This window comes from Onychostruthus taczanowskii, unplaced genomic scaffold (assembly GCF_017590055.1).
Source record: "Onychostruthus taczanowskii isolate IOZ18803 unplaced genomic scaffold, ASM1759005v1 scaffold7, whole genome shotgun sequence".
Lineage (NCBI taxonomy): Eukaryota > Metazoa > Chordata > Aves > Passeriformes > Passeridae > Onychostruthus > Onychostruthus taczanowskii.
Window position 1 is genome coordinate 9,186,183 of NW_024504786.1, and position 21,746 is coordinate 9,207,928.

Below are 21,746 nucleotides of genomic sequence, written 5' to 3' on the forward strand. Positions count from 1 at the left end.
ATTTTTGATTTGGGTCCAGTGAAGGATGCAACAAAATAGTCAAGACTGACTTGGCCCTCCTGCTCATTACTTTCCCAGTCTTTGGTTCTGGCAAATTTTCCTAGTGGAATTTTACATTTACTCCAGACTGGTTTTAGCCCCTGTGAACACCTGCCAGCAGGATTACACTTGAAGTGTCACTAAAGGATTAATTCTCCACACTGACAATAACTTTTTTAAGCTGTGTAACATATCCTATTCCTAAAAAGGATACCTCTAAATGGTGTAGTATAGGAACAGAACATAATGGACTGAGACAAATAACTAATGTGTGCCTCTAAAGTTTACCTTTACCATTCAAGCTTCTAGCTCATGTAAAAATATATCCTCTACATGGCAAGATTTAATTTCCACAAACCCAAAGCAGCATAACATAAGTTATGCTGCCATCCTGGCTCTGTCCTCTGCAGGATTTTTCCTGCAAAACCAAATGAAACAACTTACAGCTACCTCTTTATTATCTCCCATATTTCTAAAGGAATGGCACAACATTTGCTGTTCTACCAAACATTCCAAGGGCTAAAAAGCAAAGAGTAATAACAACTATAATTCTTTATTTAACTCTCCAGTGTTTACTGACTTTAAAAGACATATAACTGTCATTTAATATCCTTGTAGTTACTAATAAAATAATCACAAAGTATTTAATTGTTGCTGCAAAATGAGACATTTTCAATCTTTACCCCCCAAAATGGTTCTGCCTTTACTCATTGTAATTGACAGGTTAATCACTTTTGCCCAGCTTCATGTCTGAACCACTCTTCTACCCTCATGGTTCTGACATATTTAAATTCATTCTCCTTTTTCCTTATAAGTCTGCAGATAAGATTTTTCATTAGTAACTTTCTGACCCTAAGGTCTCATCTTTGATCTTCTAACAGCTTAAATTTCTTTCAAATGTACTCTGTCTACTGATTGTGCCTGAGCATGGGAAGCCTGCACAGTCATTGCTGGCTCCGGGCAAGTTTCTGGGTGAAGAAATACACAGTGCAAGCAGCATCAGTTACAGCTCAATTGTTTCTCCACAAAGAAGTGTGCAAACACCTTTGTGCTTATTTACACAGCATGTCAAAGCCCTATTTCTTTTCCAGAAGACTTCAAGGATTGAGCACATCAGACACAGCCCATGTTTCTGTTTGCTACCAGGGTGGTATGAAGGACGGTCATGGACTTTCCACAACAGATACTCCCTAAAGCCCTAAGCTGGGAGCTGCAGCCAGATGTACAGACTCCTGACACAGATACTCCAAGGTTCAGTTCATCTACACGAAAAGCAGGATTCATGCAGATTTTCTTGAACAATATAGAACTGTAAACACATGTATGCTTTGTGGCAATTCCTATTTCCTCTTCTTTCTTATCAAAGTGCTTTAGGGATTTGTCAGGGGAGAAAAACCACAAAGCCTTTCTTTATGCAGTTTTGGATCTGAAGGCTTTGAGGGAAGATATAACAGAATAATTAAAAAATACATCTTTAGGATAGCTGGTGCTTAAGGAGGCTTAACATACTCTGGTTTGATCTGGCTGGTGTTAGTTAAATAGGTGCTATCAACCTGAACCAGAGGGGGACACACACCTCTCTTGTTCTATCAAATCCTTTCCTCACTTGTTCAGGTAATATACTGCATTAGTAAAGACTATGATAGTTATAAGCTCAAACTCTCAGTTTTCTTTCATTACCAGCTGGAGGCAATACAAAAAACATCAGTCAGGCTTTTATATTTATGTCTTTTCATAGGAAATTTACATGTCATCACCACAGAGATGTAACCCAAAATTCCACTGAAGTCCAGCCAGCAGATGGGCTGTGGAATTATAAATCAAACCCTGATCCATTTGCAGAATGAGGGACAGGCCAGTGGAGGAGCTACTAGATCAAGCAATGAACATCAGCAATATAAGTGGGCCTGGGAAAGCCAGTGGAGGGCAAGAAGTTCAAAGATGAGGCCCACTGACATATGTGTTAGGGAGAAAGACGTGCCAGCTCAGAAAGAAGAGGTCAGTGGTTCTAGAGAAAGTCCCCTGGATCTCCAAACTTTTCCAGACAAGCTCAGGGGTGAGTTGTAACCACCCTCCTGCACATCACTGCAGCTTTACCTACCCCTGCCCTGGAGCAGGAGCAGGAGCAGGTTACTACTCAACCCAACGGTGCTGTAATAAGGAGTCATGAAGAAAGCAGGGCACCATGTACACTGTGTTACAGGTGTGAACCACAGCCTTTGTTCACATGCCCTCCAGCTGCTGCTGGTTATAACACAAAGGAGGGATTAGTGGAAGTGAGTTGGCAAAGCTGCTGTGGGATGATGAAAAGTGCACGCATACCTGGAAGGATCACGTTTGCCTCATTTCAGCACCACGTCAGTACATTGTGTCAGGAAAGGTGCATCAGGATGCCCTTTAGCACAGGAATAATCAAAGTTCATTTCCAGGGCTTATGAGAGGCAAGTGAATGCTACTTCTCAAGGACCAGCTTTGTGAAGGAAGGCAGAAATGGAGAAGCTTGGATAGGCACAAGACCAAAGGCTTGGTGTAGAGATCCTCCACCACACAACTCTAATCCTCTCTTTCCTTTCTGTGCTCTCACGCACTGCTCTGACCTCACCTTTCCTGCCTCTCCCACCCTTCCCCTGGGAAAGCTGCCTTCAGTGTATAGTTACACGAACACTTATTCCAATGGGCTGGGCAGTGCTCACCCTCCCCACCCATCCCAGCCTCTGCCTCTCCTGCTGCCATTTCAGCTCTGTGCCCACACAGCTCTTCAGTGGGAGGGGAGCTCTGGAAATGAAGTCACTGGAATGACCTGGGTTGAGAGAAAAGCTCATAAACTGGAATAATCTCACTGATTACTTTGAAGTCCCCTTTTAAACAATAGCAGCAGCACAAGGAGAAGGGAAGCAGCAGTAGCAAATACGGCTTCTTAGACTTGCCAACAGAGTAAAGGTTGGTGTAACTCCATTCTGAAAAGAAGGTGAACCTGGAGGCTTTTTCCTGCTTCTAGAATCAGCCCACTAGACTTCTGAGAGCCTACAAGTGGAAGGGTTCACAAGATCTCCCAAGCCCAACCCCTTGAACCTCACAGACTTGATTTGTGTCTCTTACCTAATTCTTCCACAATAGGACATTTTCTGAGTTCTTTATCATAGAACCAAGAATGGTTTGAGTAGGAATGGACCTTTCAAGGTCCCCTAAATCAGGCTTTCTCCAGTTGCTTCAAGATGTTGAGCAAAGGGGAGAGGTCTGGACTTTCTCCTTTAGCAGTGAGCAGGAAGAGAGTAGCTAAACCCAAGGCTGTGCCCCCAGCACACTGCTGCTGCCATGGAGGGGAACTGTTAGGATCTGCTTGAAGCTTGAGACAAGATGAGGAAGGAGCTAGTCTTTATCCACCAGTGTTCTCCACCAACTTGCTAGGAATCCAAAGTGGCAGATACCCATTGCTGCCAGCACTGGAATTCAGTGATGACCATAGCTGAAGAACATTTCTGCAATGATACCCAAGTCTTCATCTGTGCCCTACTCACCAAGCTGGTTTAGCAGAGCAGCATTATGGTAGCCTTAACACCTCCTACAGTTCTCAAGCTCTTTCTCCTAATAACTCCTCTGTTGTACCTCCATCCTTTAGGCTCTCACTTTCCAGCTTGCTACCCCAAGCCTCCTTGAGTCCCTTTCTCTCATAAACACTTCTATTTTTATCCTCCCTAAGACCTACTCACTTGGAAGGGCTTTGGGAGGTATTTGATTGTGATGCACATGTAGTACACAACCAACATCCACTGATATGGATTTATCAGAATTCCCAAGGAAACAGTACTGTCCCAAGAGATCTCTGTGTTTACACACCACCAAACCTTGTTGCTGCAATACCACAGAAATAAATGTCTAGCCTGTTCCTGAGGTCTTATTTGCACTTGGTATCTCATGGATTTTGCACACATTTCATGGGGCTTAAGTGTTAGATCTTTCCTATAACTGCACCAAACTCATTGTAAAGAACACAAACCAAAGTGAGCAGCTCATGCCAGAGTTGTTATGCTTCAGAATCTCCTGTGAAATTACTTTAAAAAAGCCTGAAACATTCTACTCCTCAAAAACAGGTGAGTAGCAAGGGTCACAATTACATTAACCTTCACTGCAAGAATCTTCCACCTGCCCTCTGTCACAAATTTGAAACACAAATTTCATATGAGTAACCTTCTGAAAGAGTCTATATGTGGATTTTTCAACAGATTAAAACCTTAACTCTCCAACCAGAACTGAGATAAACCCCAGATGGATGAGACTCAGTTGTGTGCAAAATCTCTAAGAAGGTCATTTGCAAAATGGTTTTACCTGGACATAATTTCTCAAATTAATCCAAATTCTGAAGGCTAACCCTATCTGGCACTGCTGTGAGGCAAGGCAAACTTCAAAGAAACCTAAATTAACACACAGACTGTGCAAGACTAAGAATAAGTTTTCACACAGAGAGTAACTCCCAACTACAGCAGGCAAGCTCTACAATCAGCATGAGAGATGCAGAGAGCTACAGAAAGGCTGGTTAAGCTTATGAACTTTGTCACCAAAAGTGAGCAGAAGGGGAGTTGTGCCAGGAAATAAAACCCATGTGTTTAGAAAGCAGGAACTGTGTTGTCGGGCTGGGTCAAGTACCACTGGAAAGATGTATTACCAGAACTTCGAAGAAAGCTCAAGTCCCAGAGTAAAAACGTCCGACAGCTTCTGAAAGAAAACTACCCCTAATCTGGGAGGTGGCACTAAACCAAACCCGCAGGAAAAAGGGAAGGAATGACAGAAGAGCAAGGGCAGGAAGGACTAAAGGACTTTCACTGGGAAGCTGATTGTAAATATGCCAGTGAGTTTCAGAAACAACCTCTACAACAGAACTGAAGAATCAAAGGAGCTTCTTCTAAAGGCATCAATTCAAATATCACAGGACCCAGGAGACTGCTATCCTGTTCATCCTAGCACAGGCTTGGCCAACACAACCAAACATTCCTACTTTGAGAGTGAGGTATCAATGAAAAACATTGTTGAAATAAGCCAGTCCCTTCTTTCCTTCTGAAGTTCCTTGTGATTCTGTTGCTTTGTCAGAAAGGCTGGAAAAGAGCAAAGTGTTTATGGAAAACCTGCTATTTACCTCTTTGAAAATGGGGCAAGAGGATGTCTTGGAACAACATATGAAACAAATGATCAGGAAATAGTTAAAAGCTAAATCCTTTTTTCTGTTTATGTTTGACTTGACAGAGGTCTCCAGAGTCTACAGATTTACTCTAAAGAGGACTCAATTTTCAGCTCCTGACTTCCTCATCCACATCCAAATGTATTGGCAATAATTTCTGGCAAAAAAAGGTCTAACAACATTTATTTAGGACATATGGAAAAAAATCACTTCTTCTCTTCTGAAGGTCTCATCTTACCTGTCAAGAGGTCTAACAACATATATTTAGGACATATGGAAAAGAATCACTTCTACTTCTTCTCTTCTGAAGGTCTCATCTTACCTGTCAAGAGCTGGAGTTAGACGATAATCTTTGGTTGCTGACAGGATGGCTTTGATCAGATTATCTGGGGAGAAAGGAAGAAGACATTAGGAACAAGTTCTGACTTCTAACGGAAACGAGAAACAATGTGGAGTAAAGCATCTGAAGCAGTCACTTGAAGGAACTGAAAGGTTCTCATTAGGAAGGAACATGAATATTCCTATTTTCTCTGGACAATGACCTTCACACACAGCCTGCAAAGACATGTTATGTGCCAAATTCTGATGCAGTGTGTAATTGCCTTGCACGGAGAGTGTCGCAGGGAACAAGCACCGTACATTTTATAGCAGTGAGTTCATATCCCCTGCCCTGAGATGACAGTTTCACAAACACTTCAGACATGAAAAGGCCAGCATCACTGTCACTGCTCGCCTTCAGAAAAGCTTTTATGTGGCTGAATGATGAACTGGATGCAGGAACAGAGCCAGGCTAAAACGGATGCTTTTTATTCTGTGGGTTACTTTCAGTTTAGGTTCCTCAGTCTGTCTTTCTTCAATTAAAACACCATAATTGCATAAAGAAATGCCCATGGAACTGCAGCCTACACTGATACCCTGTGAAAGCTGCAGCATCCAGGGGATGTAAGTTATGCAAGCACAGGCACACACACAAATTAAACGCATTAAGCATTAAGTTGCAGAAGCACAATGATTACATATAAATAATTCTATTGGCTATGGAAACTTTGGAGTCTGCTTCCCTCTAGATTTTGTCATTTGTCCTTAATTTTTCCACCTCTCTCCCCCAGAGAGGTCCAAACTCCTTTACCATGACCCAACCAGGGTCAAGAAGCAGTAAGGCTCTGGCTAATCTGTATTTACAAATGTACCAGTAACTTCAGAATGTCTGTATTGGGTTTGACAAAAAGTCCATCTGCCTCCAAATCCTGACTCCAACTGTGGTCTTAAGCAGATGCCTAAGAGGAGAACAAAACCAAAGCAAACAGATCTATTTCCCTGAAATTCTCTTCTGCTATTTAACTGTTTTCAAATCAGGGATTTCATATGTCAGATATAGCTTCTTTGTATCTGGTAACTTGCAATGATTTCTATTCCATGAGCTCAGAATCCTCCTTGATCCATATGGACATTCAGTCACTTCCCTTTGCAATTTTGAATATGGTTTCTCTGAGCTTCATCTACACTGGAAAAGACTGTGAATGATTAGTTCCCTTCCACCTTTGCTTGGGAGATTACACATAACTCCAACATCGTTAAATATATCAGTCAACTAGTTCAAAAGTTCTTAGGAAACAGCAGCCAAAATGAACAAATAAGTCTCATTTCTTTACAAAAGACTAAAAGCAGTATAGAAACATTAAGAAAACTGACAACAAGTGATTTTTCACCTCAAACTTAAACAGCTTTCCTGACAGACACTAATTGCTGCAATCAGAACAGTCAGGGGAGACCCTTTCACATGAAGAATTCTATTTTTCTCCACTGCCTCTTTCCTCAGCAGCAACAGGACAAATGTGTGGGATAAACACAGGAGTTCAAGGCAGCCCACGTGCCAAAGAGCTTTGAACCTGAACAAGCTGGCCAGACACACAACTGTGATAAACAGCAAACTCTGACAATTACTTTGAGATTCAGGGAAGTTTTTGATATGGCAGTGCTGACAGCACCAGCCCAACCTGCAACCTGCCAAGGGAGCACACTCCCTTACAAGCTGGGGAGTGTGATTGCCTTCAGATCATAGTTTGGAATGGAGCAAGGGACAAGGCAACTTATAAGGGTAAAAGCAACTTTGATAACAAAATAATGCTGTTTAGTTTTCCTTCATCTCAAGAATTTCTTCTGATGCATAGGCAGCAGGCTTCCCCTCCAACAGGAATGCTATTCCCCTAAATCTGCCCTAACAGCAGTAGGTTGCTGTGACCTCCAAAGGCATCATGCCACAGCCCTCTCCTTGGCCTGCTTTACACCTTGGCTTTTGCTGGACAGCATACTTTACTGACGTTGTTTTCCCACATTCTCAGAGAAGACATCAAAGGATTGCATGTCAAGGGCTGCAACCTCCCATCTACCAAGCTTTTGTTATGCCAGGTTTGCTCTACCACCCACAAGTTACACCCTGCACTACTTGGAGACAATCCCATGGATATTTTAGAAAAAACATTAAAGGAATACAGTTGAGTGATGCACTCAGATGATTCTGGTTTACTCATCTTGCAAGATAATTAGCAATGCCTTCTTAGTGAATGCTCAGGAATGAAATAAAACTGCTTTAGGAGTGGATATGGCAGCATTTGAAATGGAGATGCTTCCCAAAACAAACAAAACAAGCAACAATATCGAGCATTCAGAACAGATTATGAAGGGACAAATAGGAAATAGCTCTTCACCAGACTCCCCAGTACAACAATACATGGCATCCAAAAGTTTTGGATGTTGCACAAATCTCAGTGTTACTATTCAAAACTGCTATATTAAGCTCAATAAAAGACCAAGTACTTCACTGTCAAGTGTTCACCCACAGCAGAAATTAAGGTGGCACCAAGTTCAAATAGTCTAGCCCTTGTTTTGGAAGCCAGGAGCAGGAGCTACAAGCCAGGAAAAGCTAATGGCTGGGGCAGGGAACAGGCACTAGATCTTTCTGGTTGAGCCAGAACTCTACTGCACTGTTGCTAAGGTGGGCACTTGCACTCGAACCTTGACGCTGGCACGAGAATGGAAAGACAAGACCTCCTCCAGAAGGAGTTACTGTATTTTCCTGGGGAAAGGTTTGAAGGATCACCAGATGCTGCTGTGGCTGACCTGCAACCTTGCACAAGACCACAAAGCAGTTAGGAACAATAAGGAACCACTGGCAGGATCTTTTAATACAGCTGGGGCAAGGTGGAGCATCACTTGCAATCACCACTGCAAAGACTACTATCACAGGTCTCTGATATTGAACCTTGACGCTGGCACAAGGATGGAAAGACAAGACCTCCAGAAAGAGTTACTGTATTTTCTGTATTTTCCTGGGGAAAGGTTTGAAGGATCACCAGATGCTGCTGTGGCTGACCTGCAACCTTGCACAAGACCACAAAGCAGTTAGGAACAATAAGGAACCACTGGCAGGATCTTTTAATACAGCTGGGGCAAGGTGGAGCATCACTTGCAATCACCACTGCAAAGACTACTATCACAGGTATCTGATATCAGAGCTCACCTCCAGGCTGTGACTAAAGAAAATTTGGCACCAGGAAAGCAGGTGTATTATGTAAAATCAATTGATGAGACATGCTCTCTCCACGGTAAGAAACTGAAGGGGTGATGAGCACAGCCTGCCTTAGAACCTATGTACTGAGGGAAAATAATGGGTGAAAGTACACGTAACAAATACTACAAAGAAAAATTCCTTCCTGCTTCGAGTAACAGGATTTGTGCACAGCCACTGCCTGGAAGTCAATGACTGAAAGAAATTTTGCAAGTACAAAAGAAAGGCTAAGTTGTCCACATGAACACATCAGCAAGGCAAGCAACCTACTGCAGTTTTTTGCAGCCATAGCCTGTTTATTATATATATATATTTTTTTATATTTTTTTTTTTGGGTCATGGAGAATTTAGATCATTGGGGAGAGTGGGAGATTATTTAACCCATTCATCTATCAACCACTATGCATGCACTCTTACTATAAAAACAAAGCAAGAAGCCTCTGCACATTTTTCTCCCACCTAGAGGAGGAGTCAACTACATTTATCTAAGAATCCTGAGTTGTCTTGACATATTCCATCAACTTTGCCTTATAACATCAGAAGATCCAAAAGCCAGCTAGGTACTGCAAGATTTGTCTGAACACAAGTACATATTGACTTCAGATTGACCCTGAAATTTTCAGACATTTGGAAAAACTAAATAGCTAGAAATTAGGCAGACAGTGACCACACAGTGAGAATCAGCCTAAGTCTCAATTCTAGCCTTTTTCTCTGTTATTTATGTGAAGGAATCGAGGAGACCTTCACTGTGAATGTCAACAACACTTAAAATTGTTGTTTTTAAAGCAGAAACTTCTTGCTTGTATCACCAAAAAAAAATATGGGAGGCCCTTCCAGTCCACAGGGCTTACTGCAGGCATCTCGCAGGGTCTACCTTCTGCCTGCCTTGAAAGCAGGCAAACTGGGATGTTTGCGCACTCTCAAGTGGCCAAGAGAAGAGGCTGTAATTTTTCAAGTTGTGTACACCAGCCACCTTCCTCAAAACCCAGCACACCTTCATGCCCCTGCTGGCAGCAGTAAGTGTGTGACTGCCCTGCCTCGGGGTCAGGGGACACCGCGCTGCTGCAGCGCTCTGTGCTTGCCCTGGGAGCCGTGGCCAGTGCCCATCTCCACTGCTGTCACCCAGCTGCCACCCCTCCAGCCAGCACTTCTGCGGGTCCTGGGCATCAGCTCCAGCTTTTGGGAATAGACTGACTCAAGTGAGGTTGACTGACATTCTGTAAAGTCTGCCAGGAGACTGCACATGGGTCCCTGTCCCACAATAACAGAATGCCACGTGTGTGTCAGCTTTGTGGGGAGAGTAAACTAAACACTACCAATGCTATGGATTAAACAAATCACAGTATTTACAAACAAGTTCTTAGCATAAGCCAGTGCATACACTTTTCTTCAATACACTACCCAAAAGTTCAGCTCTGTATAAAATTCCTCCTTCAGCATTTTTTTACCTTAAGGTCTTGCTCCATATGGGAGATGAGGAATGACCTTTAACAGAAAAGTTTTCACATCTTTTGAGGGATGATATTTACAGCAGGTCAAGGGAAGTCATTCTTCCACTCTACTTAACCCTAGTGAGGTAGCATCTGGAGTGCTGTGTCCAGTTCTGGGCTCATCAGGACAGAAAATATGGAGTTCCTGGAGCAGGTCCAGTGGAGGGCAACAAAGATGATGAAGGGACTGGTGCATATCCCTTATGAGGAAATGCTGAGGGAGCTGGTCTGTTCAGAGGTGAAAAGAGAAGACTGAGAAGAGACCTAATCAATATTTGTCACTATCTGAAAGGAGGTGTCAGAGGATGGACCAGGCTCTGCTCAGTGGTGCCAAGCAATGGTACAAGAGGAAACAGGGAGAAACTGATTCCCAGGAAGTTCCCTCTGAGTATAAGGAAGATTTACTGTGCAGGTGACCGAGCACTGGGACAGGCTGGCCAGAGAGGATTTGGGATCTCCCTCACTGGGGATATCCCAGAGCCATCTGAACACAATCCTGTGCAGTGTGATTTGAGACGAGGCTGCTTGAGCAGGGAGGTTGGATCAGATGACCCAGTGTGGTCCCTGCCAACCTGACTCATGCTGTGATTTTCCACCCTGGTGCCCAGCACGAGGCCGTGGACCCAAGTCTCACCACATGTCCTATTCTCTCTTCCAGAAACACCGTGTCCAGCTGTAGACAGTCAACATTATTCATGCCTTGGTGAAGCTGGGAATCCAGGGGTTACAACATGTATTACACTGTGTCTGAAATGCCCTGCACCACTTTTTATTATTGATCAGCTGACTTTAGGAGGTCAATGCAGGACAAAGCACCTATGCAGAATTCCAGCATTTAGCAGTGCATTGCAAACATGTGAACTGGCTCTCAAAAACAGCTAACTACAAACGGAGGAATCTGTCCCCTGATTAAAACTCATGTGTAAATACAAGAGTGTGTTTTCTTGAGGTCACTAGCTGTACCAGGTTTAGGTGGTTTACTGGAGATACACCTTACTAACAACAGGACTTAAAACTGCCACACCTCACAAGATCTCCATTGATTATTTCTAATGGCATTAAGACAAGAGGTATATGCTGTTGCCTAGACACAAAGCAAAAGAAAAAAAAAAGACTGAATGTGCATGGTATCCTCCCTAGCAATTTTAGAAGAACCTGGCATGCATTAAATGTATGCTTCATTAAAGCCCTTAAGGCCTATTTTTATAACACGATATAAATAAAATACATAACATTTACATTGTCGCTTTGGAGCCTTCAGGGATTTTTTTTTTCCAAGCTTTTCTTCACAACCAAGAGTTTGTTTTTTCAGAATACAAGCTTAGTTCCCAACATAATCCCAGGGCTTGGAAAGTTGGAACATTAATTTAAAAAACAAGTATGAAAAAGAATGGGCAACATTTTGCAATAACCATGCATTAACAATTTTGATCTAAACTCGAGTTCAATGCACAGGAAGTAATAAAGTCCATAGAAAGAGGCAAATTCACACCAAATGAAAACAGTCCTTGAAAGATTCACAGTGTGCTGGTTAAAGACAAGCAGGAAAATAAATACAGTTGTTATAGAGGGCTCTACATTTTTGATGACCCTTCACAGGTGGCCAGGCAATATCTTCAAGGCCAAAAAATTCAGTAACTACTTCAGTGATTCTTAATTCTTCTGACCCTTGCAGAAGGATTAATAAATGGCACTTCAAAACACAACAGCCAGAGAATATCTGCTCTTCTCTTCAGGAGATAGAAAAGAGAAATAATATAATATCCATGTTTCCACTGCAATTCAAGACTTCTGTGAAGAACTCCAATATGGAGTCATCCAATTAACTGAAGACTTAGGGTTTGCATCTCCCTTCTCAATGAGTTGGAAGCAGGAATATTGTTTAGGCACACTCAACAGCAAAACATCAGTTTTGATTGAAATAAGGGAGTGCATTGTTGTACTTTCATCATGAGAGCTCAGAATGAGAAGGGATTTAATTTCAAAAGTCATAACATAACTTCCCTTTAGAAGTTCTATTCAGTAATGAAAAGTCAACCCTCTACCTCTTCTGAAACTTTCAACTTTTTTTCCCCTTCAAACCACTAATTTAATTTATTTAGGCTATAAAATCTGCTAAATTCCCTGGGGAAACATCAACATTTTTATATCTATAGTCCCACGTGATAATGGCAACTATTACCAATTTTGGTCAAATGCAAAATTCTACTGGAATCTAGTTCAGAAATGTGCCTTCAGGAAGAAACAACAATCTTGTTAATACCAACTCTGAACAGAACTAACAGCTATACATACTTGTGCTTCTGCTTTTTTGTTAGAGGAATAAGACATGAAGAACAAAAGAATGCTTATAGTAGCAAAATCATCTGTACAACAGAATACCACTAACAAAATGAGGATAAAGTTGGAGAATTAAAGCATAAAATGCTTCATTCAGACCTAGTCAAATGCAGGCAAGATGACTGCATGTGATACTCCAGTCTCTACAAAGAGCAAGAAGATTAGGTTAGAAAAGGCTTACTTTTCTAATGTTTTTTTTTCCTTGAATCAGCTGTAAATTGTCATGTCCAACTGCATATGTTTTCTCAGAGATTAAGTATTGCTCATGCCAAGAAAGCCAATGGAAAAGAAAAAGTGATGCAAGAAAAGAGCATGCATGAAAAGAGAGAAGATTTTCTCCCAATAACATTGTAATATGCCAACTTTTGCAGGCCTGAAAACTCAAAATTTTCACTGGAGATGAAAGACCTCTGCCCCATGAGACTACTGAACAACTGCTGAGCAGCACTGAACCATGGCTTTTCTCAGGAGCACTGACACAAAAGAAAACATCCAAATAAAACCAAGTACAAGAACAGTTAATCATTGCACAATACATCCATTAGCATTGGTGGTCTGGACAAAGACTTAATTCCTTTGTCACTGAATGTATCACCAGTTCCAGACATCCCTCCAGTATCAAGTGAAAATACAAAGTCTCCTGGCCAGTAGTTCATATTACATTTGATAAAACTGTAACGTTTCAAACGTGCTCTTAATATTTGCTTATCACTCTGGGGAAGAAATTGCTTCCTAGTGTCTTGATGGGAGGGAAATTCTGAGATGATGACAACAGAATCACTCCCTAAGAAATAACTATCATCTTCAAAGACAAACTGATTCAGGGCCAACAAAGCAGCCTCTCTGCTCAAAACAACTGAGCAGGAACAAAGGTGGAAGTGAAGACCTATAATTGCTGCTAAGCAGTGACACAATTACTGACTAAATGCATGGCAGAAATATTACATTGATCACGTCTGTTTAGTTTTTTAGTGTATGCTGTGCCATATGTTTTCACTTAAGTTAAAAAACCAAAAAACTGCAGCAACTCTCCCGTCCTCATTACACAGAGAGGATGCCAGATACTAGCTACTCTTTCTTCTGAAAGCCTTTTATATTCTTCAAACCACATGTACTGAGAAATTCTATTAATAGTCAGGTATTTCTCCAGTCTTGTTTGTTGCCCTTCTCCAAATAACTCTTTCCTTTTGCTTTAGCTACAGAGGTAAATTTGGGGAGGAGGCCCTCTGGGATTAATAATCTTACTAACACTATAAACAATTTTTCCATTGCTTCTTCATTGACAAATTTAACCCTAAGAGCAGTGCACATGCTAGAGAATCTCTGCAACTATGTGGACAGCATGGGCATATTCGTACCTCTATAATTACACTGATAGAAGCACTGCTAGAAAAAGGTGCAAATCCAAAAGAAGAAATTTCAGTTTAGATTTAAAAAAGCCTCCATGTGACTCATTTAAGAGCCCAAGATTGCTGCAGTCTTCCTGCTCTTCACTGAAAAAAGTTGCAACAACAGACTTGGTGGGTGCTGGGAAAGAATTCCTACAAGAAAATTATACCCATGCAAATGGTGAAACATGGGAGGCACTCCAACACCCAAGTTAATGCCAAAACAATAGCCTGGGACACAGGAGGGTGCTCGGCAGCTGGAGCTGTCCCCCACAGGAACCCTTGACATTTGGAGCTTTTAGAGCTCCAACATCTTGTTACAGTTTGATCTTCTTGACAACTGTGAGAGTTGACCAATTTCATCATGTTCCTCACTTTGGCTATAAACACACAGCAAACAAATTGGCAGCAGGGCATGGGCCCGCACGGTCCTACTCGAGTCCACACTAATAAAGTGTTAGCACAGTCCCAGATGTGTTCACCAGGGCCAACAAACATCCTCCTCTACAATTCTCACGCATTCACAGGCTAATACAGGCCAGTGACCTTTTTGATAGGAAGCCTGGACACAGCCACTCTATTTTTGTGGGGGGCAGGGAGTGAATCTGTTTGAACAATGAGCTCAACAGCGTTCACAACCACAGGACAACCACTTTATTTATTAATAGAGACGGAGTCATCGTTTCCAAGCACTTAGAGTGGCCCATCCCATTTCCAGAGTCTGTCAAATCCCACAGTAGGGGACAACAAGTTTGATGTGGCAGACAATCTCAGTTTCTAAAAGTAAGTGCAGTCAAACAGGACACTGGCCTGTTTGTCAACATGACCATTCCTCATTTAAAGATCTTGATCCAGATTCTGAAATATAATCTCATAAATTCACAGCCAGCTGCAGAAGTCACTGGGCAAAACCTGGAGTCATTGTTACATGAATGGCTAAACTAGGTACTGGTAGCGACCATTTAAGGTGTCAAAACATAATCACACCTCTTCATACCTGTTATTTCTCCTATCCTCTGCACACGGAGGAAACCAGAGTTTCCACAAGGGCTACAGACACCTGTGATGAATGCAACAACATCTTCAGCCTACTGGATCAGCTCCAACATTCCTGGCAGCTCTCACCTCTCCTTTTGTCCCAGTTTGCTGGGCGTTGTGACCAAGTAATTAGGACTAATCCTTGGTCCAGATCTTTGGTGAACAGTCAACAACTACAATATATACTAAAACTCTACCCATCTAAGACAGGTTAAGAAAAAGGTACAACAGCTACTCTTAAGTTCCTCTTCATCTATTTCTAATAACTAGTTGAGGACTCTCAGAACCACTGTTCAAAGAGAGTTTGCGCAATACTTCATACCACACGCCTCATCTCAGAAAGCAGCAGGGTTGCCACCTGCTTATTCTGTGCCTCTTTCATAGAATGCAAGTAATCACTAAAGCTGTTAACTGACAATAGCAGCAGTTTCCAATCTGACACAGGATGTGCAGTATTCCTACTGCAATAGTCCATTTCATGACCAGCAGCATTCAGGGAAAGTCTAAAAACTTTCATATTCAGGACCGTATTCACCTTGAGGGCTTCTACACAAATGCCCTTGCCAAGAATGGAGCACTCTGTCCATAAAACCTCCTTGCCTGGGCTGATGGCCAAATCAGAAAATAACTACTGGAGTGAAGGAGCGAGAAATCTTTCACAAAGAAGCACTGTTAAACTTTCTATGTTGTACTGAGTACTTTTAAGCATCTGGAGATAGGAGAGCTGTCTTTACAATCAGATTCTCGTCAAAGAAAATGAAAATCTCTGATGGACTGTGTCAAAATGATCAGCATACTGCCTTCTCTTTGATATGATAACCTTTAAAGAGCAGTAGTCCTGCCCTGAACATTTCTGAGCCATTTCTACTCTTTTACATGTAATTTATAGAGACGTGTTATTTCAAATTAGTGCAGCCCAGCAGACAATATTTCTCAAAAGCTGCTTTCCCCTAAATATTGCAGGACTCATTCTTGCAATCTTGGAACTGTCCTTTCTTGGACCAACAAACACAAAGTGATGGATTAAAAAGGACTTAATTGAGCTTTTTTTCAGAGACAAAGCAAAGCAAAACTTAGGTAAGAATAGAAACTTTAACAAAAGAAAGTAGAAATGGTGGATTGGCTCCCAAGCTACTAAGAATCCCTTGGTTTCATAATCGTAGCATTTTCAAGACACCACATATTAGTTTCTAGAAGTTCCTTGGAACATGCAGCATCCCTGAAAGTGAGCTCATCCTGTAGCTGTGTTTCAAACATAAAAAAAGCAAACCCAAAAAAACCAAAAAGATCCAACCAAACAAAAAGCCATTTGCACTTGGAACAGATCACAGTGACTTAAAAACAGCAGGTGATATTCACCACAGTTCTCAGCAAGGTCTTCCCATTGCCATCTCAGCTGCAGTCGGTGTCTATAAACACCAACCACCTTTCCCAGCATGGTGCACGTCGGAAATCCCCGCTGACAGCGTCATGGGGCTGCCCAACACACAGAGCAGAGCTCCTGCCCCGTCTGTTTCAACACAGCCACGTCTCTCTACACTTCCTCAGCCACCCTGACTACTCCTTTTCCCATGCACATCCCAGCTCTGACAGTCTTCACCTTGCACCAGCACGTGACTGAGCTCCACGCTGCCTGCATGGATCATTTGTTTGGATATCATTAGATTGCCCTGACTGAAAGCCCTAATGAGGTGCTGATTCCATCATCCAATCAGTTGTCTGAGCCCAAATGCATCCCATGGGACAGCCAGAAAAGACTGATGCAAGAATTCCAAGTGATGTGTAACATGAAAGGGCGCCATTCGCATCGCTAGGACTCACAGCCTGTCAGCACGGCCATTAGAAATCCGGGGCTACACAGATTTATAATTCAACCCTCCCACACACAGAACTTGCTCCAGACTGAAACTTGGCACAAAATTCAGTCCCAGGAGGGTGTTAAAAAAATAACCTATTCATCGGTTTCCGTCCCATGGCTTCAGCTCATAGCCATTTAAATAATGGCAATTTCTCATTTCTCTTTTTAACTGAGGAAATCCAATATAAAACACCAGATTTACATAACATTGCAGTGGTGATACAAGCTGGCAACAAACCCAGAGAGAAGGCTGCCAGAGCCATTCTGTCATTCTCTTTTGGTGAATTTCTCCATTTGGATTCAGTTTAATAGAATGATTTTTATTAGGTCTAGCTGACATCACATGTAACCTGCAAATCCCACCTCCACACTCGCAGGGATCTTGCCCTAGCTTTGTACACCTTGTGTGCTGGTTAGAAGGGGACAAGCCCTCCTGTGGTCACAGCAGCCTCCCACTTGTGCTGCCACTGTTAGTTCTTTGCTGCAAACTCTGCTGGCTGATTTAGAGGACAGCAATTAGCTTCCTATTGAGCTGCAAAGACTGACTGGACAAGGAATGGACAAAACAAAGAAGGAAACTGATGCGAGCCAAAAGCAATTTGTCAGCAGAGCCTTTGATTTGATCAGAGATTGTTCCACAACTACCACACCTGCTTCCAGGCAGAGACACAGAGCCAAGTTTTCTGTGGCTGCAGTTCTTTCTCCACCAGGTATTTAAACTCCTACAGGATTATCTGTAATCTTGAGTTTGTCAGTGGAAAAAAAAATTCCAAGTTGATGCAATACCACAAAAACTTATTAAATACACAGGACCTGAGATAGTCTTCAGCAAGTCACTGCAGTGAGCACAAGCCTTCTGCTCCACCACCACTCGGACAGAGAGGCTGTGGTTGCACATGTGGCACAAGTAGGAACTTGTCACCCCAAACAAGATCATCTTCTGGGTGGGCTACTGGCTCCCATCTCATCCACCAGCCACTACTCCTGCTTTCCCACAGCACAGCTGAGACACAGCCCCTTTTGCCTCACTCCAGCTGGAGGACAGGGCATATTAAAATTATCATCAAAGCATCTGAACAAACTTTTCTTACTTGTTATATAAGTAAATAAGTAGACCAACTACAAAATTCTATGATAAGAAAATGAAGATTTGTATCAGTGGTCAAGCCCAAGGCATCTTTCCTGTTCTTTAGAGAATTACTGACTTAAAGGTACTTAAGCCAGTTTGAACCCTCTGCTGCTGTCAGCAAAGCTGCTACAAGGTCTTCTGGCAGCCAGTGTCAAAATGCTTCTTCTAGAATGTGGTCATTGGTCTAAATTGCTGTTGTTGCACTGACTCTCCACATGTACTAAACCGTCTTCCCTAAGGCCAGCCTCCGAGGTCCACAGTCCAGCTGTAAAAACCCTTCCGCATTTCTGAGCACTACATATACAATAATTCTCTCAAACAGGGGAAATAAACTGAGCCCAAAGGACCACCTGAGTTTTTAAAACAGAAAAGAAAAAGGGGCAAGCATCTGCAGACCACCTTCTTCTCCAACAGCTGTAGTTTTCTCATACCTTGTCCTTTAATTCCAAAGGGAGGTACGAAGTCCCTGATACGTGCCCATTTCCTGAAGGAATCGTCCAAGAACATTGGTGCCGGCTTCGAGAACCTTAGAAAACCAAAATGAGAAAGAAGTTAACTCCTGAACTAGGAAGGATAAATTTCTGCAGGAATGTTAAGAGAATCCATACCTAAATGCTGATTCTAAACTGACACTGGTAACAGAGTAATTTGGAAGACTTTACTTTTACCCAAAGATGACTGCAGTGAAACAAACCTGCCAGAATTTGTGCCACAAGGACACTCAAATCACTCAAGTTGTGAACCTGGCAATCACTTCCACTCAACAATTTAAAATTGCCCCAGTACTGTTTGGCTTTTAATTTAGCTACAATAAATTGTAAATTGCAAGCAGGGTTTAGGCAGTTTGACTTGCAGCTTTGTGAGCCCAAGCCAGTTTATGTGCTCTGTGAGTGTGTGAGGAGTCTGCTTTGGCCTCACTCGTGCACAGACACAGCAGCTATCACCACACAGGCAAGAAAACAGTTCAGGAGATCATGAAGCAGCTTGTAGTTTACAGAGAAGGGAAATGGAAATTCAGTGCCTTCTTCAGCATTCATTAACACATAAATGATTCAAGAGAGGTTCCTGCCAAACCAAACAGTTACGATCTATCCAGAATCCCTTACAAAAGAGAGACCTAGTCCTTCTTAACCATGTCATTATGGAAATACATTATCGTAATTATATCCTCAACACACAAACACAGCAGCTAGTAAAACTTTGTCTCTTCTAGAAACGATTACTACAGTGGCCAAGAAAAGGAAACAATTAGCAAATATAGAAACATTAACTTCCATATGGGACCATTTCTGAGTGTATCAAGTATACTAGAAAGTATGCTAATGCTATTAGAAATCTGTTCATTCAATTATATCAAAACAGTAGCAGAGATGTTCTGCATCAACATCAATCCCACCACGAAAAGGAATGCACTACATGCTCAGAGTCAGAGAAATCACCTCCACTACAGAGCAAGGTACATGCCCCTGAAGTAGATCCAGCTTGGCCAACCTACACATGGGAGCAGGACAGATGTAACCCATGGGTTTAGCTCTCCCTTCAGGCTGTTTCTGTACTCAGCATGCAACTCTTACTGCAGGCAGATAACCTTTGCACTACCTGATTTCGGATAAACTCATCTGCAGTATGCCACAGCCAGGTACAGAGCAACAATTACAAATAGCAGCACAGTGAGGAAAGGATGGAACGAAATCTAAACTATAAACTGATCAAAGTGAAGATCGTAGATGCCCAGTAAGTCACAGATGCAGAAATCCAGGGAAAGGGGAAAGAGACCAAGAGAATTTAACAAAGCAAGAAGACTCAGATTCACCCATGCATACTGCTTCACATCCACTCATGCAATCTTTAATAAGATCATCTATAACCATAAAAGAAAGATGCACAGATGACATGGCTGATCTGGAAGGAAAGGAATGTTTTTTCCAGAGCTGAGAATACAAAAGTATATATACAACTTTATCTGGGAAAAGGTGGGGGAGGTATGCTAGAGCTTCTGAAGCTTTTAAGTAAAAACACCCAACAGGCCTATTTAAAAACAAATGAAGAACAATACAGTATTAACTGTAACACATTTATTCTGAAAATATGCTAGAAACTTCAATAACTTGACAAATTAGTTCAGTGTTTTCTCACACATCTTGGTGCACCAAAATATAATCATTATGTTTCCCAGGGGTTCTACAGGGACTTACCTCCACCTCCTTCCAACACCAACAGGAGGAATATTTGCAGGACTATCATGCAATGCAAGGGCTTTTATAATCTGAAGGGCTACAGCGCAGATGCTCACAGTCCTTCCTCTACAACCACCCCTTGAACTCCCAGCAGAAGCCAGGTCCCACACAGTGGTCCCTGTTCTCCCCATGCAGCAGCTGCAGTGAGGGATGGCAGCACTGCCTGGGGCTCATCAGCACCTTGGGGCTGCTTTGTAAGGTCACCAAGCTACTCTGGCTGCTGCTGCGACACGCAGTCTCCCAACGTGTATATGAGCAGGCTTTATTCTCTTCTCCAGAAACAAGAGGATTCAAGAGGTGCAGTGAAATGAAACCTTTGCCAGCTCAGTTCACCTGCTCAAAAGCACTGCATGAGAAAGAAGGTACAGGCTATAAGGTCGGGCCTAACTCAGAAGCTGATGTTATTTATACATGCAAGTAACTGGCCTGTTTGCAAGTGATACATCTGGAAAAGACAGTTTACACTACTCTGATGTGGAGTAAGAAATGCCTCTCCCTAGTGCAGATTTCCATTTACAAAAGGTGCCTGGTAAAACCAGGAGGGAAGTCAGATCCTCCTAAGACTCCCTGGATCCCAGGGGAGTCCCCAAAATCAGCTGATGCTCAAGGCATGACTGATCTAATGCCCTATGGTATCGTTTCTGCATGTGACAACTAGGGTACCAAAGTAATTCCAAAGAAAGGGTGAAATGATCATTGGCCTTTTTATTGTATTTGCTACAAGTAAATCTGGGGATTTTTCTAGCAAAAACGACAATAGCCTTAGACTAGCTACTGTTATTTGGTAATATTTAATACTCCTGTATACAGGGCTGGAGAAACAGACTTTTAACTCAGACTTTTGCTCCATTTAAGAAGGAGGAAGAACAGTTTTGGGGCAATATTATACCCATATGGGAAAAAAAGGGAGCAAGTTAGAAGATATTTTGCTCCCATAAATCTTGAAAGTAATTCCGTTTTGGAAATATTAAGAAATTATGAATGCTGTAAGCTCATGCGCTTTGCCACCTCAATAAATCAGATCAAGCCAGAGCTGATGTCCAGCAGTGACAGGGAAATGCTGTCTGCCAGACTCTCCAGGAGCATGGCTGTTCTGTCTCAGCTCTGAACTGCATCTGGCATATTCCAGGACCCTTCAGGAAATATTGGGATTTGCCTCAAACAGGCCATGGGAATGCTCTCTGCAGAGCACCTAAAATACGTTCCAAGGAATGCATGGGAGTTTGTCAAACAGAAAAAGCAAATGTTCCTGAATGATGTTAAAACTCTGCATGTACTGAGCGGCCCGGCACGGGATGCTGCGTTTTGCCTGTCACAGCTGCCTAAAGGCAGGATGGCTTCACCGGCAGCCACAGCTCCAGACCCAAACCAGGTTTGCGCTCCTTCAGAAAATGGCACAGAAAGTGAAAGTTTTGATTTTTCAGTTTCAAATTTTAAGCATTTCCTCTCTACTCCACAGCAGATTCCAGAACAGACATATATTGCA

The 21,746-nt window shown here is 42.3% G+C and overlaps 1 protein-coding gene across 9 annotated transcripts in view; it reads right to left on the reverse strand.

Moving 5' to 3' along the window:
- Window positions 1–21,746, reverse strand: part of ST3GAL3 (ST3 beta-galactoside alpha-2,3-sialyltransferase 3) — a 181,250-nt gene that overhangs the window by 52,867 nt on the left and 106,637 nt on the right. For all 9 annotated transcript variants that reach the window (XM_041421557.1, XM_041421553.1, XM_041421556.1 and 6 more), the window contains 2 exons: window positions 18,455–18,549; window positions 5,535–5,598 (listed from right to left, as the gene is read on the reverse strand). In XM_041421557.1, coding sequence (XP_041277491.1) covers window positions 5,535–5,598; window positions 18,455–18,549 — 159 coding nt within the window. The remainder of the gene's footprint in view (window positions 1–5,534; window positions 5,599–18,454; window positions 18,550–21,746) is intronic.